This window comes from Haliaeetus albicilla, chromosome 9 (genome assembly GCF_947461875.1).
Source record: "Haliaeetus albicilla chromosome 9, bHalAlb1.1, whole genome shotgun sequence".
Taxonomy (NCBI): domain Eukaryota; kingdom Metazoa; phylum Chordata; class Aves; order Accipitriformes; family Accipitridae; genus Haliaeetus; species Haliaeetus albicilla.
This window is the reverse complement of record NC_091491.1, coordinates 6,122,619-6,139,704: the sequence shown is the minus strand read 5'-3', so window position 1 is coordinate 6,139,704 and position 17,086 is coordinate 6,122,619. Positions and strand designations below refer to the sequence as shown.

Here is a 17,086-nt window from a genome sequence, read left to right as displayed (position 1 = left end):
CACTGTGGCAGGGCACAAGGGAAAGACAACAGCCCCAGTGGGCCAAGAGGTTCACCAGACAAAGGGTGCACACAGCCTCCCCATTTGGCTGCCTCAGCTGGCCTCCACCAAGACACAGGCACTTAGATGTTTTTTAAAACATTTTCCATTAAAATAAATAGCTGTAGCTGGTACCTGAGCAGCAGCTGGTGAGACAGCCGCCCCTGTACAGACCCCAGCAGTAATACGTCCAAGACATCAGTGCTGTCCTTGCTGTGCACGGGCTGAGAACAGCATCCGGGGAGCTAAGGCACAAACTGCATTAGCCATGCTGGAGACTTATTCCATTTCCACCTCCTGCACCGGCAGCACACTCTCACTCCTCACCCACGGCATGGGCTCTGGAACATGGGGATCATAAGTCCATTTAGGAAAAACGCGCTTGTAGAGGTTCAGCAGCACCGTATCCTGGGACTTCAGCTGTCCATCAAAGTGGCACTTCATGTGACCATGGGTCCCTAAGCAGAGAGCAGAAGAGGCCATTAGCTGTCCCTCCTGCCCAGGATGACCACATCCTGCTCAGCATCACAGAGAGAAATAACCAAATCAAACCTACCTAATGGCTCCTTAATGTGTCCTCTACGACCCCATTTTGTCCTGAGCTCCACTGGCTTAAACCACATCACATCCTCTGGAGATCAAAACACAAGAGGCAGGTAAGAAACAAGCTTCACTGCACCAACACAACTGCTCCCGCAGGGGCAGGAGTTCTGCTTCCACATCCCCTCTTCCCACCACAGAGATGAGCCGACCCATACCTCTGTTAAAGAACATGTATCGCACGACAGCCGTCTTGGTAAAGATCTTGAAAGGATGGCCACTGAGCACCAGCCGCTTGACAACAATTCTGTCTGGGTCCACAGAAAGCAGAGAACCCGTGGCGATGAGGTCGTGCATTCCTGCAAGGCAGAGTCACTTAAAGTACCAGGGCAGCACCACAGAAGGTGCCTCCATCAACTCCTCCCCCACCACAACCCCCTTCTCCAAATGGTTCCAGGCCCAGAGGCACACCACAGCAGGGACGGACAAAGGTGCCAATGATATTGGGGATGGAAATGCATTCATATTCTCAAACAGCATGAAGGGGACAGCTTTTTCAAGTCATACTTTCTGAATAGATGCACTTGTAAGTGGGGTATGGGAACAGCCTCCTAACGTTTGTTTCCCAGACACCACCTCCTCAGCACTTATCAACTTACCGTTACTTCTCTGTTTAAAAAGCAGCACTGAGGCAGGAGGGAAAGTGATGGGAGCATAAACAGTCACCACCAGGGCAGCATCCGGGCGCAGGAAACGCTCCAGCTTGTGCTTATCAGCTAGGACAGAACAACAACAATCAAGTTTAGGCCAACAGCAGTCCTCGGAGCTCCAGGAAACCCCACTGAGCCCATTCTTCCCTGGCAAACAGGCTCTGTGCTTTAGGAAAACAGATGACAAACACCCCTCCTCCGCTGGCGCAGAGGATCTGGGAACAACGGTGATCCTCTGAGCTACCAGCTCACTGCATGGAGCCTGCCACCACCTTGCCTGGACCAGTGAGCCACCTTGCCCAAGCCCTTCCACTCCTCACTGCTTAGTGCCTCCCCTGGAAGCCTCAGAGCCTAGTGAGTCTTCAGAAGAGTCCTTCAGCCAGGTTCAGACACCACGGCTAAGACATCACAGGCTTCCTGCCCTAGAAACCCCAGCCCCACCTCCTGGCATACCCGTGCCCACCCCACCGGTCCCTCACAAACCTGAGGTGTGCTGGGAGAACAAGGGGGATGCTCGGAAGCGTCTGAACCCACAGTGAAAGATCAGTTCCTCCTTTGCCCTCACTGGCTCGCTGTTGCTTGGATGCCGACGCACCAGGAAATTCAACACGGACATCTGCAAAAGAGGCAGCACTGTGAGGGGCTGACAGCAGGGCTGGCCAGCGATGGTAGACAGAGTGGAAAGCAACAGGACATTGCAGCAGAGAATAATGACCTTGCTAATGGCTTCACAAAGGATCGCCAGTCACCAATGCAGACACCTCAGCTAGGCTCAGACACTCTAGCCTAAACACCTCTGGCACCTTCAGCCTGCTCTGACCAAAGGTAAGGTCCTACTTTGAAACACGAGCAATGAAGGGAGATTTCAGCCCAAACCCTCTGCAGGCAGAACCTCTCCAATCCTGCAGCCTGAGGGAATCGGACAAGGAGCTGCACACCTACAAGATATCAGCAGGGACATACTTAGTCACCTTTTGTTCATGGGGAAGTAGCGAGAACAGGACTAGGGGCTTCCCTTCTTTGAAGCTCTCCATCACTGAGACAGGGACATTGCAGACATGAAGCGTAACATACCAGCCAACCTGCCAAGAGAGGATCAGTTGTGAATACTTCTCTCAACAGAAAAGTGTCAGAAGTAACACACGCCTGGGTTAGAGAGGGAATCCAGGAGAACACTGTCATCTGAACTCATGGCTTCATGCTAAGAACCAGATCACCCAGCCACCTCCCTGACAAGTCTTTCCTATTAGGAGTAAAGGAACACAGTAGGGGAAGAGATCAGCAAGAGAAAAGGGAGCTACCAAGGCTCCTTCAGTCTCCTCTTTCTCTATTTGCCGGAAGAGGTGCTTTCTAGTTCGGGAGAAGTCCTGGAACTGGAAAATCCTGGCATAATCCCTTGGGAGATTCTCTTTGGGGTCCCATGGAGAAGTCCGGAAGCTCTTCAGCCCCCTGTACTTCTGGAACCTAGAGAACAGATAACAGAAAAGACAAAACTACTTCACCAATTGAGGTGTGCGCCCAGCACCTTCTGTGGTCTGCAAGGACTCGCACCTTCAGAGAGGGCAAAGCGAACAAAGCAAATGTTAGCTCTCAGAAAAGATCTTAGTGCAGAGCGAGCTAGAAACAGCAGCCAAGTCTCCAGACAACCTGCCCTTCCTTGTCGGCTCTGCCATCCCCCTCCCTCTGCCAGGTCAGGGCCCAGCTCTCCCTGCCGTAGGGAGCTGCCCAGGCCCACCCACCACCCCCCAACTAGTGCCTCCCCTGGAAGCCTCAGAGCCTAGGAATGAGTCTTCAGAAGAGTCCTTCAGCCAGGTTCAGACACCACGGCTAAGACATCACAGGCTTCCCACCCTATCTCACCAAACTAGACAGAAAGGTGCCTTCCAGCTGCTCTTAAAGCATTCTGTTTCTTACCGGACTCTGGCAGGCACATCACGTGGCGTGTCCACTTCATCTGGAAACATTTCATCCATTCTCTCCTGTTTGTATCTCTCCAGCATCTGTTCATCTTCTTCCACTTTCTCATCATACCGGTCATCCCGCAAGCACTCAGAAACAGTCATAGTCTCACACTCCTCCTCTGCAGGTTCCTCTTCCTCCTCGCTGCTTTCCCCCTCCTGACACACAGGACAGCACAGAGCCTGTGAGCACACGTGCTCTGTTGATGTCCATGCAGCACTGCAAACCCTGCGTGTACTCACGCAGCGTGAATTGTGACCCAAGTTACACCACAGTCCCTCATTTCAGTATCTAACACCCCAAAGAAGCAACATGATACATGAGAGATTTAACAATGGAAATCCAGGCAAGTCCTGGCTCTGTGTTGTGCCCTTGCACGGAGCAAGCCAGGACAGGATTGTCCTAGAATAGGCAATAATGCCCTGGAGATCACTTGCAATATCAGCTCTTGGAGGTACCTGGGAAACTGCCTCTTCCATCATATCATCATCAATATCATCCTCTTCATCATCATCATCATCTTTCTCACTGCCTTCTTCTCCATCATCCACAATCCAGGCAGCCTGGTACTTGGATGTGCCTTTGGGGACCCTCACCAGTCTCCTGTTTGCCTTCAGAGAAGCTGTAGATTCCCACCAATGGTTAATACAGGAATAATTCTCCTTTCCCTCAGCAACATTTACACCAGGACAGCCAAGATCAGCTCTAGACCAGAATTGCTGTTTCCCAGCACAGAATTTGCCAGGGCCCAGAAAAGGCAGCTAAAATGTAACCCTGCTAAATTGCCAGGCAAACCACTTACTCAGGTAATGGGACTAGGAATGGAAGCCCTGGGCTCCCAACTAGTGTGTTTCTTCACAGCCACCCTCTGCCATCCTGGTGATGGAGGGTTTCTAAAAACTATCTTAACAGGGACAAGGAAAAGGTCCAGAAGTATTGCTGCTACTCACCCTCTGCTTCTTGCAGTTCTTCTTCAGTAGGCCATGTCTGCTCCCCTTCCATAGGATCAGGAGCCACTTCTGACTGCAAAGATTCCTGCTTGTTTGGATCTGCCTTCATCAGGACCTTAACATCTTCCTCCATCTCATCAGTACCATTTACAGAGTCATCCTGAAGGGCAAGAGCAGAGTCCCCAGCTGTGAATACATCTAACTCAAGCCAGCAATCGGTCCAAAGCAAAACTCCCTTCAGTATCACATTTATTATGTTGTAATGTAACGTTTGTTATACGCTGTGGGCAAGGAATCTCAGCTCAGTGGCAGAACACAGGCTTACTGACTCTGATGCAGCTTCCTTTCCCCCTCATTGATCACATATACCCAGTTGTATTTTCCTGATTAAAGTTTACAAACATCATGTTCTAATGGGCCCAGCGAAGCCCTGACCTCCCACACACCTGTATCTCCATGTCCTGACTCCTCTTCTGTCCTTTAATCACTCGGGGGTTCAAAGAGAGGGGGTCGGGGGGAGCATCCACCTGGCTCATCTGGAAGTCTCCATGCCCCACAACATGCACCAGGCTGTTCACGTCGAGGGTCTGTCCCCGCACAAAGCCAGACACCTTCAAGGTCCCAACTAGGTCACTATCCTGACCGGGCACAAACTCAGCAGCATAGGCGAGCAGGTGAGCCCGCCTGTCCCGAAAAGCAAGATGCCGCTGCTTCTGGGTGGCAAGGTGCCTCAGCAGCAGCAAGGACTCCTGCTCCGTGTTCAGGGGGAAGAGCTTGGCCTCGGGAAAGCGCTTCTCAATCGCTTTGGCAAGTTTCTTCCTAGCATCTATCCGCTTCTTAGGTGGCAAGTCAGTGCACCCTGGGACAGCAAGAGCTACCAAACAGTGCATAGAACAGAGTTCAGGATCAGGTTGTAAACCTTGTTATACCCCTTTTACCAAGCACTAACAAACACTCAAATATCAGCAACCCAAGTAACCAAACAGATTCACATGAGATGCAAAGACAGTTTCACACATTCAAAAGAACCCTTGGGACAGAAAACGTGTCTTCAGAGATAAGATTCTGAGACTAAATGAGACCATGGAGATAAGAGCCCAGGAACTGAACTTAGCAAGGAAGCGTCTGAATCCCTTTTGTTCTGCATGCCTAGATAGCCATACAGTACTGACACCACCATACACCCAGAGGCCTAAACCTAGAAAACCCCTTTTATCCCCAGCGCTCCCCCACCAGGGTAGTAACACAACAAGGCAGCACGAGAATAGCATTCACCCGACTGATCTATGCTCAGAAACTGAGCAATCAAAGACCTATTAACATACAGAGCTTTTAATTACTGCAATACTAAACCCCCATCAAGCACCCCCTCAACCTATATACCACTATAAGCACTTAATGTTTCTCACTTGCTCACCATAACTGGGGAGCCCCTGTGCAAAGAGGCAGGAGAGGCAGTGCTCCCCCACGCCATCCCAGCCATCTGCAGGATCCAGGATGAACAGGAGGGAGTCAGCAACCTTTGCTAGGTCTAAGACAGTGTGAAGGTCCCCTGCAGGCAAAAGACCCCCATTACTGAGGCTGCCAGAGGTTCGGAGCCAAGAACCACACCAACAACAGCATTTCCTCACCTGCCTGTGCTGTCACAAAATGCCAGCGCTGCTTGAGTCGGGGGCAAAGGAGCGCAAAGCCACCAGTTCTCCCCTCATCCACACGGACAACAGCTGAGTCCTGGCTCTGCAGCAAGCAGAGGGTGTCGTGGGCTGCAGCCCTGCTGTGCAGCGGCACCAGAACCACGAGGTGGGGGGGCCCATCCCTGCTGCCCAAGGTCCGCTTCTCCGCCAGCACCTGTGGGCACAACTGCAGAGCATGAACGCCAGCCCGGTTCCTATTCCACCCCCCCCAGATCAAGACTGGATCCCTCCACAGCTCAGCTCAAAACCACTCGGTCCAGTAATGCTCTGCTTGCCCCAAACTGAACTGACCCAGGCACCCATTCCTCTGCCTAGCCCAGTTCCTCATCCACTCGCAAAAAACCCAAACTGGCTCGGTCCCCACGGACACACACCCACACCGAGACCCGCACCGGCCCCACTCCCGCTCCCCACCACCCCCTCGCAAAGATCCGACCCGTTTCCCTCTCCCACCGCATCCGGCCCGGCTCCGGTTCCCTGTACGGCCCGGCCCGGTTCCCCCGCAGCCCTCACCGCCTCCTTGCGCTGCCGGCGGAGCTGCAGCGCCTGGTGCCGCCGGTCCACCCTGCTGAGATCGCGGAGCCGCCGGCGGGGCTGGGCCTTGACAGAGACGCGGCCTGCGGGGACAGAACGGTCAGGCAGGCCGCGGCTCGCTAGGGCCGGCGAGGAACCCGGCCGGGCCCGCCGCGCCTCACCTCCAGCGCGGCGCTGCGACGACCCGCTGTGCTTCCCGCCCTTGTGCGCCTTGTTCTGCTGCTTCAGCGGCCCGGGCCGGTGGGCGCCCGCCGCCACCATGCTGCCTCCTCGCTGCCTCCTCAGCGCTTCCGCCCGCGCCGCGCGCGTCACTTCCGGCGCCGCAGGGCACGCCGGGAGCGCGCAGCGCCTCGCCGACACTAAGATGGCGGCGTGAGGGACGGGGGTGAGCGCAGCTCCGGCCCTGCCCGCTGAGAGGGAGGAGCGGCGGACCCGGCCCCCGGGGAGAACACCGCTGCGGGGCAGGGGCGAGCCCCAGAGCCGGTGCAGGGAGGGAGGGAGGCTGGTGCCCGTCGGCGCCGCGGCGGAGGGAGCGGTGCGGAATGAGAGGCAGGAGTGACAGCCCTTCCTTCAGCGCTTTATTGATTAGTTCTTTGTACAGGTATTTACACAAGAGGAAAGCTGCCCGACCGCAGGGAGAGGGCTTGCCCGCGCTCTGGAAACAGTCCTGTGGGAAGCAGCAGTTGAGGGAAGGCCCTCCCTGAGCCCCAGGCCCCGGGGCAGGCATACCCCGCGGCTCCCCTCCACAAAGACTGATGGAGTGAAAACATTCCTATGCTCCCTGTGCCGCTTTGTCCCAGCGCTGTTTGGTACTGGCAGCGCTGGTCACCTTGGTTCTTGGCAATCATTATCCAGCCAAGACTGTTCCCAGACCCCAGGCCTCGGCCGTACCCTGCCCCGGCAGCACGTCACACCAAACACGCCTCGCAGCTGCAACAGCCGCTCTGCCTGGTGCTGGCAGAGCCCCTGTCCCCAGGACCACACCGTCACTCAGGAATACAACACTCTGCTTGTTACTGGAAGCATTAGGTCCACAGCACCCCAGAAACACGGGCAGGTGAGCAATAGGGTTAAACATTTACAGTGGTGTTGCAATTGCCAGTAAAGCTGAAGTCAGTAACCCAAGGGAGAGGCAGGGCAGCTGCTATTCCGATCCCGATTGAGCAACTGGATAGGAGGGAAAAAACAGGTTCCTACAGGTCCCTGCTTCCTCTGAACTTGGGAGTCATCCCCCCCCTTTTCCTCCTGCAAAGAAATCGGCGTGACAGCAGCAACATGGGGTTGTCAGCCATGGGCTGTTCTTTACAGATCCTTTTCTACCCCTAAAAGCAGGCTGGTTGTCTAAACCTTTCAACTCTAAAAGCAATGTAGATAGCATGTCCTACCTGATAGGAAGGAAGACACAAAATTAAGAGACCGGTGACAGAAAAACACTGTTTAAGCAGTAGTAATTAAGTCTCTCTATACAGGTATACACTGGCTGCGAGACAGCATGCAAAGTCTCTCCCGCTGTCGTTTCTGAAGGCTGTTTGTCCATCAGCCGAGATGGCCCGTAGCACTGCCACAGCACTGCCTTGCAGAGCCAAATATGAAGTGGCTGCTCAGAGAGGACTCAGAGGAAGAGGGAATAACTAGGAATCTTCTAAATCAAGAAAAACAAGTCCTGTGAGTTAGTTATACCTTGTCATTTAAGCAAGACCAGGGAAAGGAGCAAGGTTTGAAACTTTCTGCCTAGGGTTCCTATCACAAAGTCAACTATGTCTGCCCCCACGAGTCACCCAGAAGTCTGGAAACCCAGAGACAGCCAGAAGGGTCCCACCATGGGGGCTGACATCTCTCCAGATCTCTGCAATCCTCAGCGCTGCTGAGAGCCGCTCTGGCTTGTAAAAAGAGCTAACACCTGATTTGCACTGCGGACCAGGCCCGTCGCATGTAAAAGCGAAATTCCCACAAATGCATACATCCTAAGCTTACAGGTATTTTGCTGACCTGTGCAGTTCTGCAGGGCCCTCCGCACAGACTACCAAAATATCACAACCCATCAAGCTGAGCAAGCAGGAGCAGAAAACCAAGCACCACCTCTCTGTGGCTGACAGCACTGCAGGTTAAAACAAGCTCTTCCTGCCAAAGCAGAAACTACCAGGGAAATACGGTTACAGCTGCAGCGTGAACAGGGAAGTATCCTCCAGCAGTTGGGATGCAGATCCCTGTAGTAAGGCAAGCCCTTGCAGGGGGAGGGCCCTCTTCAGCTCTCCTGTACCATCACAACACAAAGCCGAGTGCTTTACACACACAAGACACCATGGCAGCCTGCTCAGCACCACCTGCCAACCCACCTTCCCCCCTCTGTGCTCTCTGACAAAACAGGCTTCGCATCACTCCAGCACACAGCCCAGACAAGCTGTGCAATGAGGAGTGAAGCTCCCTGGCTAATCCCAGAAAGCAGCTGCATTGCAGGAAGGCTGAGCTCACATTCCTGCTCCCTAAACCAGCATCACTGCTGCCTTCTGAAGCAGTGAGAAATCCGGGCTGACTCCACTTTGCATGTGGACAAGGGGGAGCACAAGCCGGGGCAGGCTGGTTGCAAAGCCTAGGCCTTGGTTTATAAAGGAAGACTGGTTGCAACTGGAAGGGCCAGTTTATTAGAGAAACCTCACATTGCAGAGAATTCACAACACATTGGAAAGGGTCCAGGCCTGCTGAGGGGGCCAATCTTCTGCAGCAGCACAGATCTACATCCCCCAGCTCCAAGCCCAGCAGGTGCCACAAAGGGAAGGGTTAACTAGAACACAGCTTATGTTTACAAGCAGCCCGAGAGAGCCAGTATTAAAGTTCAAAAAAGCCTCCCCATTAGACAACAGTTAAAACAAAAATGGTTTAAAATGTTTAAAAGCTCCATGTTCTTGGCTGCAGCATAATGGGGAGGCAAAGGTCTACAACACACACAGGTCTCTGTGGGTCTCAGCACTCGGTCTGCTCTACCAGTGAAGGCCGGAGGGGGGGGTCTTCTCATCTTTGTTGCTTTCCAGAGAAAAGGGTGGGATTCGGACATCAAAGTGGGAGCCATCAGGCCTCTCAAATCGAAAAGTACCCCTGCAAAATAATGGCAGAGATCATGCAGAGGCCAGGGACGAACACAGCTGGGAATCATCAGCTAGAAGGTAAGACACGAGCTCTTCCATATCCTGCACAGGGACTCCAGGGCTGCATTTGCAAGGCCCATCCAGCAGCAAGTACATCTGCCTGCCAAGATGACTCATTTATTGGAAGACTCCTGGGCAGTTTACATCACATCTCTAATATACATTTCCTGAACAAAGATGTCATGATTGGAGCCTCCAGGAGGTAAGCGCCCTCCACGCATCTGCGGCAGTGTTTACCTAATTCCCACCCCACAGGAGACAGAACCATCCAAGCTATTTTTACAAACCGATTACACATAAACTCAGATTCATATTTCTTGGCAGAAGCTCCACTGGTTAAGAAGTCTGCAACAACACGAAATCCCATCACAGATGTAATTTGGAATAGTTTCTGCTTTGCATTTCAGAAAGGGTATTTCAGAACTGAATCTGCCTGTCCCTGTACAACAAATAATTTTTTTACTGCCCTGAACTACAGACAAACGTACTGCAGAACACGACACAGGCAAGAGGATCGTGGAGATAAACTAACAGGTTCTCATGATGGAGAGGACACAATCGAACACCAGAAGTCAAACTGAGCAGCTTCTGAGCTGCAGAACCTTTGTCTCTTTCTCTTCAGGAGGCAGACAGAAAGTGAAAAACTACTAAACAAGCTGGTTCTATTCCCCAGGACATGCATTCAGGCAATTCAAAACGCATTAACGTGGAAAACAAGGGTATGTCCTACGGGCAAAGAGCTGCTCTCTTGCTTTTCCTAACTCAAAGGCAGTTCCAATGCAGCTTAACTCCGAAACAGATTTACTCAAAAAATGCAAGCTAGAAAGACCTTTCATAGAGCAGGCAAGAGGTGCCCGTGCATTTCTTGTTCACACAGAGATGACACTAAATGTGCTAACCCATCTGAAATGCAAACAGAGGGAAACTGCTTGAACCCTGCGGCACAGCAAAACAACAACTCAGCTGAGCACTTTCCTAGCTGCAGTTATGGAAGGGGGGACTTGCAACACCAGTTAGGCTGAAGGCCTTATCTGGCCTAAACTGGGAATAACCCCACGTGCCAATTCCTCATGGAAACAGAACCGCACAGCTTCACACAGGGATAGAATCAAAGCCCAGACCTCTCCAAAGAGAGGATACCAGTTCACGCATCCCTGCTGCCTAGGGAAACACCAGCATGAAGCCTTGCCTCTTGCACCAAGGACTGAAAGGGACAGAAACTGAGTACAGCAGAAGATGACAAGAGAATCACTTCGTGTCTTTGCAAATCCAGTCTAGCATAGACCACAGAAGAAGGATAAATTAGCCTGGAACCTCTCTTGGTGCAGAGAATCAATAGATCGTCTTCTCACTAACTGCGATACTGCTATAGAGAAGCTCATAAAAATTTTAACTATCAAGTATGTCCCGTCCTGTCCAGTCCAATTCCACCCACCTTTCAGCCATAACTCCAGACTGCAAACTGCGTCCCAGCTCAGCGCTGTGGGGTCCTATATCTAAATCACTACTGCAGTAGTAAGTGCTTCTTACCACATGTGACCACTGGATGCCTGCAGGGAGACGTGACTGCTGTACTGAAATGCCGGCTGTTCTTTGGATAAAACTGGCTCCTGAGAAGACAAGAAGAGACCACTCTGCATCAGCGACGGATCTTAACATTCCTTACAGACAGGCATCAACAGGAAGTTTATATTTTGTATTCACATAGTGAGAAGAAAGTCAGAGAGTCCACACCTGAGCATCGCTACCAATTACACAGCAAACAACTCACCCAGCGAGTAATGCCAGAATCATGTATTTTTCCAGTTTTCCCATTACCAGTCATTTAGGATCATTCTCTAATACTCGGTGTGAAGTTTCAGTTCAGATGAAAAGCTTATGTGATTTTTTTCATTACCAGTTTCCTATTCCATCTACTTCTACTGCCCACTAAGCAATTTACTGGCAAATCAACCCAAGCAAGAGGACTACAGCAAAGGGCTGCACTTCCCAAGAGAAGCTACACGATACTTACCCTTCCTACAACACCACGGCCCCTGACCGTTTCCAAGGTGCCAGACAAGCTAAATATCCTCCAGTGCCGTTCTCGGAGTTGTACCACTTCGCTGTCAAGGTTCTCCAAGCGAATACAGTAGCGCCACTGGACAGAAGAAAGGCTGTTATCACAAACTGGAATCGGCTGCGAACAGTTGATAACCCATAGCCAATACTGGGAAACAGTTGCCAGGCAAGGGCTACTCTCCCTCAGAGCTTATCACACAGCAATGATGCCACAGCAAATAAACTCCTTCCCTTTAGCTGCTTCGTGAAACAAAAGGCACTTACCCAGTAGACATGGGAATTCTGGGCTTCCTGTCAAGAGAAACAAAAGACTTTAGCAGCTGCCCTTCAACGCTCAGCGCCAAAACCTCTTCAGCTGGCAGCACAGCACAAGCAGAGGGGCTCTTGCTCCATGCCAGATTGACGCAGACAACTCACATGAGCACAAAGACAGCTGCTCTCCGAAGCAGTCCATCAGTTACCGCCTGGCACTGGCTCTGCTCTAGACATGTAATCATGAGGTGGGAGATTTGCAAGGATCTTGTGACTACGGAGGGTTGATCTCCATGTTAATTACGCACTTTCTACAGATCTAGAAACACCCGTTTCATTGCCTTCGGGCACCTGTTTTTCTGACAAGGTTAGGACAAGCATCAGTTGGGCTCCACAGAAGTTGCAATTGCACACCAAAACGTCCACCTGCCACGGCGCAGACTCCCCAGCAGCTGTGCTCGTCTGGACTTGGAAATCAAACTGCTGCGGTAATTCCCAGCCCTCCCACTCAGAAGTCTATCGGAGCCTCATTATTTTGGATGGTCCACATGAAGTTCTTACACTATAAAGAGCAAATCGTTATCAGCTAAATCCAGAAGGCTTTAGCCAACCCTCTAACCCACATTAGAGCCAGGAAACAGGGGTAGATACCCACAGCACCTCATCACTGGGCAGGATAACAGATATGTCTGTTATTACAGGGCAGATGGCCTTGGGGCCCCCTTACACACACACCCATCTGTGACTGAGGCAGTAAAGGATCAATTCACAAGCTTTCCTAAATATCTTGCTAACAGAGTTCTGCAGAACAGCAGAGGGTATTTCCCATCCTACAAACAACAAGCAAAAGCCAACGTGCAGGAGCTGTTCTCCAAAAATGTATGACAAGTTTCATGTTCATACCTCTGCTGGATATTGTGACAATGAAATCGCAACTGTGATTAAAAAGTCATTTCTCCAGTAAGCAGAAAGTACCTTCAGTCAGTAAACTGGTCTTAGAAAAACATGCAAGTTAAGCAGATCGCAGAACTAACACAGCGACATGCAACACAGACCTACCCTCATGCCCATATAGAAGGGGATGACTGTGACACGGATGTTCTCTGTGGTTTCTCGGTGTACATCAGAAAGCTCTAGCCAGGGGTGGTTCTTCTCCTGCCATGCACACAGTGTATCCCTTGCTACAAAAGGTGGAACTGTGGGGAGGGAAAGATGAGAGTTTATGAGGAGACTGTATCCAGAGTGCTCTCCTCTCAAAGCAACTCCTTTCACATCGTTACAAAAATAATTTAAAGGAGGCTTTACTGTAACAAAACCCAAACCAGACCACAATTTTTACACCGCATCTAAGACGATGGGTTCTGGGTACTTGTTACAGAGTACCTCAAGCATCTGGCTCTGAAGAGTTCCCTCTGAAGCCAGAAATTACCTTTTGTTTGGTCGTACATGAGAAACCTCTCAAAGAGCTCATGCTGGATGGGCACTTGATCAGTGGAGCTGTAGGGAAGGATATCTTCATGGCTTACATAGTCTAAACCTGAAAAAGAAACCCCAAAAGCCACTGAACTTCCCCAGTGAAGAGCAGCTCAGAATTGTCCTGACGGAGAAATGGATCACACTACTGAGACGTGAAGAAAAGGATTTTGGCAGCAGTAGCCAAGAAAGCAAGCATGGAGGAAAACAGGGCAGTAATAACCTTTGGCAGTGTTCTTCAGTGAGATTTTTCCATAGAATGATTTCTCTGATAAAGTCACGCTGCCTGGGAAGTGACTGCACTGCCACAAAAGGACTTTGGGCAGGAAATGCAAAGGACAAGAAGACATCTAGCTGTCTTGGTAATAAAGTAGAATAGCCCATATGCAACAGGGTATGCGTATGGGATCTATGTCTCAAGAGCACAAAGTAGGCATGCTTATGTCTGATCAGAGTCTGCCCAACTTCCATCCATCCAAAAGGGAGTCATGTACTTTAGTCATTCTGTTGTTTCTAGCACAGCCCTAAAGCACAGACAGATCCACTACAGTAATGTCCTGTAGGAACTGCTGCTTCACTGGCAGAAGCTGACTGTTGGTGACTCTTCTGACCTCACCTTGTGACAACCCACATCTCCACAGAGGGTATAGGTGCATTTTACTCACCTGGTATGGCATAGAGGGCTCTGCTGTCATCGTGATTTGCCAGGAACGTCACTGCTTCTGTCTGTGATCTCTGGGACTGAGAAAAAGGAAGGTTTATGTTTTTCTGTGTGGATTGTCGTGGGCCAGTTTCCAGTCATATTTCAGTTTACTATTGTGGTTTCTAAAGTGTGTAATGTTTATTTTATTTAACCAATTCACTTCAGAACATCTCTCCTTTTAACTCCTCTAGACTAATTCTCCACTCAAACAAGCGAAGAGCATTTTCAGTGCTGCAACCCACATTCATAAGGACCTGCGTGCAACAGAATAGGAATGCCAACAGGATAAGGAAGTGAGGTTGGAAAAGGGAAACATGATCCAGAAAACAGTCATATGACATTCCAGATTATATTTCTCAGGGAGAATATGACTTGAAGAACAAATTTGTCCTAAAATTCTAAACAACCAAGTTAGCCATCAGAGCCATTTTCTTCCAGTGCCTGTCCATCTGAACCATTCAGAGAGAAGATATTTGAGTTTCAATACCAAGATTATTGGTTACTTACTATATGTGGACAATCCCGGGCATCTATTAGCACCTGATAGTAAGTGTGCGTTTTGCCCTTGACCTCTTTGGAACCATGGCCTGCCGCGTTCTCGCTTCTAAAAAGAAAAGCAGAACACTGAGCTCAAGCACAGGATGGCAGCAAACTGTTGTTACCAGGACCAAGCACATGCATAAACAATGATTTTTTTTTAAATACATTTCGCAGTCTGTAATCATTCAGTTTCATCCAAATTAAACTCATGTCAGCCACCCACACAACGACAGATGAGCCAAGATGACAATCAACAGTGTTTGTCACAGGCACAACAGCCCTGTTTTCAGACAACTCAGAATTTCTGTCTGCTCAGTCCAGTCTCCTGTTTGGGGTAGGTATTTCTACTGCCCTCTGATTCTCTCTCTGCTTACTCCTCATTCCTTCCCGACTCCACATGCACACTCGCCCAGCACACCTCCAACGTAGGCCGGGGGAAAATGGATGGAAGAGGGAAAGAAGTGAACAGTGACTCAGTTCACAAGAAGGATGAACTTGGCCTAGTCGGTTGAACCTGTCAGCTGGCAGCTGACAAATCCAACTCACTGGCAATCTACAGAAGCAGCAGCCTGCAATTTTAACACAGGAGCCTAGACCTAACTAAAAAAGGAAAACACAAAGCTGCTTTTTTATAATTTAAAAAAAAAAAAAATCATGCTGCTGGCATTTTTTTATTTCCTTCATGTACACTCTCACCCTTCATACTTCCATCCTGTCTCTAATTAACACAAAATTAATACTCATGCAATGTCTCTTCTTTAAGCACCTCTCTTCTAGTTTACGTTCATGCAAAACAGACCCATACCATCGTGCTCCTTAAGGACTTGTTTACCCCAGCCAGGAAACTCAATACAAAATGTAAATGTAGCAGTACAACAGCATATACACCAGAACATATCCTTACTTTTCTGCAACAGGAGAAGCCACATCTCGATCATAAAGCCTGGCTTGCCAGGGAAACAGGACTATTCCTCGATAGCCAAACACACTGTGAAGAAATAGCTGAAAGGAACAAGTAATTGCATTTGAATACACAGCAAGCTTTAATCAACTTAGACACAACAGAAAACATGAAGCCAAAAGCCCTTTTCTGATAGTATTTAAAAAACCTGTCAACTGAGGTAAAACTAGAAACATTTACAAAGTGTATCAATGCATGGGATGGAAATACAGAGAGAATCACCACTGTGCAAACCCAGAGCAGAAACAAAGAGGGAACACAAGCAGTCTGGGATGAGAGAAGAAATTCATGTCATCTCTACCCATAAAAGTGAATGACTAAACCAGTAATAAAGTAATAGAACAGCAGAAGTGCAGAAAGGAGACCAGCACAGGAGACACCGCGGAACACGGAAACAGATCTCCACGGCACAAGCACAGAAATGACAACTTTAGTTCTTATTTCTCAAATTCAGTGATTGTCTCTTCTGTTCCTAGAGGGACAAAACCCTTAAATAAGGCCAGAGGAGCAAATGCCATTGTAGGAACAGTTGTGTTATGCTGCAGATTCTTATCAACTTGCTACTGTCAGATGACTGACAAACTGCAGACACAGCAGAGACAAGGAGCACTGAACTGTGAAACTTCTGGCCCTCTACTACAATGCAGCAGCCTCCTTATGGGTAAATCACTCAGCTACCTGATCTCTGTGGAACAGGCCTGCAGGGTCAGCTCCGCTCCCCAGAATTGCTTACCTGTCCCGTCTCGTATTTGCCGTGCTGCTTCGGTGCCTCAAACACCCCCACGGTCTCCAGCACTTTGCCCTCCGGACGGTTTCTAGGAGCAGAGAGGTAGTTTGGTGAGTGTGCAGGGGCTGAACCAGCCCCTGGGCCAGGTGGCACACAGCACCCAAGCCCCAGGCGCTGGCCAGGCTGGAAGCCTCGCACCTCCCTCGGACACCACACAGCCCCCCCGGGGGCCCCGCTATGCACTACAGTGCCCTGTCCCCCAAACCCTTCCATGCCCCCCACCCCTTTGCCAATCTCCCTTTTCCCAACCGCCCTGGACACCCCCCTGCCCAGCTGCCCCTTTAGCCCAATCTCCCCTCCCCATCCCTACCCCAGCCACCCCGACAGCCCCCCAACTCCTTCCCAGTCTTCCCCCAATGACCAACAGCCCCCCCCACACCCACCCCAAACACCCCCTCAGAGCCCCTAACCCCACCTCCCCACCGCAAACAACCCCCAACCCCCCCGACAGCCCCTCCACACCCCTAAACCGCCCCCCCCCCGGGCCCAGCCCCCCCGTCCCCACAGGCCTCACCGCGACGAGAGGTGCCGCCTCGGCGGCAGCAGCAACGGGACGGCCGCGGCTCCCCCCGCGCCCAAGGGCCGCAGCCCACGGGCCGGGGCCGGTTCCCAGAGCGGCAGCCCACGGGCTCGGCACCGGCTCAGGGCCGCCGCCACGTACCGCCGCGCCGCGCAGCCCGACATCCCGCGGCCGGGCCCGACCCCGCCGCGCAGCCCACAATGCACCGCGCCTTGCCCTT

General features: G+C 51.0%; 3 protein-coding genes and 2 non-coding genes across 5 annotated transcripts in view; all 5 read right to left on the bottom strand.

Annotated features, from left to right (window-relative positions):
- Positions 1-369, bottom strand: part of SMG6 (SMG6 nonsense mediated mRNA decay factor) — a 119,296-nt gene extending 118,927 nt beyond the window's left edge. The window contains exon 1 of the mRNA XM_069791240.1: positions 175-369. Within this exon, the coding sequence (XP_069647341.1) occupies positions 175-238 (64 nt within the window). The 5' untranslated portion in view covers positions 239-369. The remainder of the gene's footprint in view (positions 1-174) is intronic.
- Positions 128-6,744, bottom strand: TSR1 (TSR1 ribosome maturation factor). Its single transcript, XM_069791241.1, has 15 exons — positions 6,588-6,744; positions 6,406-6,509; positions 5,830-6,046; positions 5,616-5,750; positions 4,645-5,072; positions 4,199-4,358; positions 3,707-3,870; positions 3,204-3,406; positions 2,591-2,753; positions 2,261-2,371; positions 1,773-1,905; positions 1,239-1,355; positions 798-938; positions 596-670; positions 128-497 (listed from the first exon to the last, which is right to left on the bottom strand). Exons 1-15 carry the CDS (start codon positions 6,685-6,687, stop codon positions 319-321), a joined length of 2,430 nt encoding a protein of 809 aa, XP_069647342.1. The 5' UTR covers positions 6,688-6,744; the 3' UTR covers positions 128-318.
- On the bottom strand, positions 1,621-1,710 carry LOC138687026 (small nucleolar RNA SNORD91 family). The gene has a single exon (XR_011326366.1). It is a non-coding gene; the product is annotated as a small nucleolar RNA SNORD91 family (small nucleolar RNA).
- On the bottom strand, positions 3,047-3,139 carry LOC138687025 (small nucleolar RNA SNORD91 family). The gene has a single exon (XR_011326365.1). It is a non-coding gene; the product is annotated as a small nucleolar RNA SNORD91 family (small nucleolar RNA).
- Positions 6,745-9,045: 2,301 nt separating the features above from the next.
- POLDIP2 (DNA polymerase delta interacting protein 2) lies at positions 9,046-17,078 on the bottom strand. The gene is made up of 11 exons (XM_069791249.1): positions 16,861-17,078; positions 16,293-16,374; positions 15,503-15,600; positions 14,566-14,662; positions 14,021-14,096; positions 13,312-13,419; positions 12,942-13,078; positions 11,895-11,921; positions 11,584-11,709; positions 11,100-11,179; positions 9,046-9,519 (listed from the first exon to the last, which is right to left on the bottom strand). Exons 1-11 carry the CDS (start codon positions 17,028-17,030, stop codon positions 9,405-9,407), a joined length of 1,116 nt encoding a protein of 371 aa, XP_069647350.1. The 5' UTR covers positions 17,031-17,078; the 3' UTR covers positions 9,046-9,404.
- Positions 17,079-17,086: the final 8 nt, after the last annotated feature.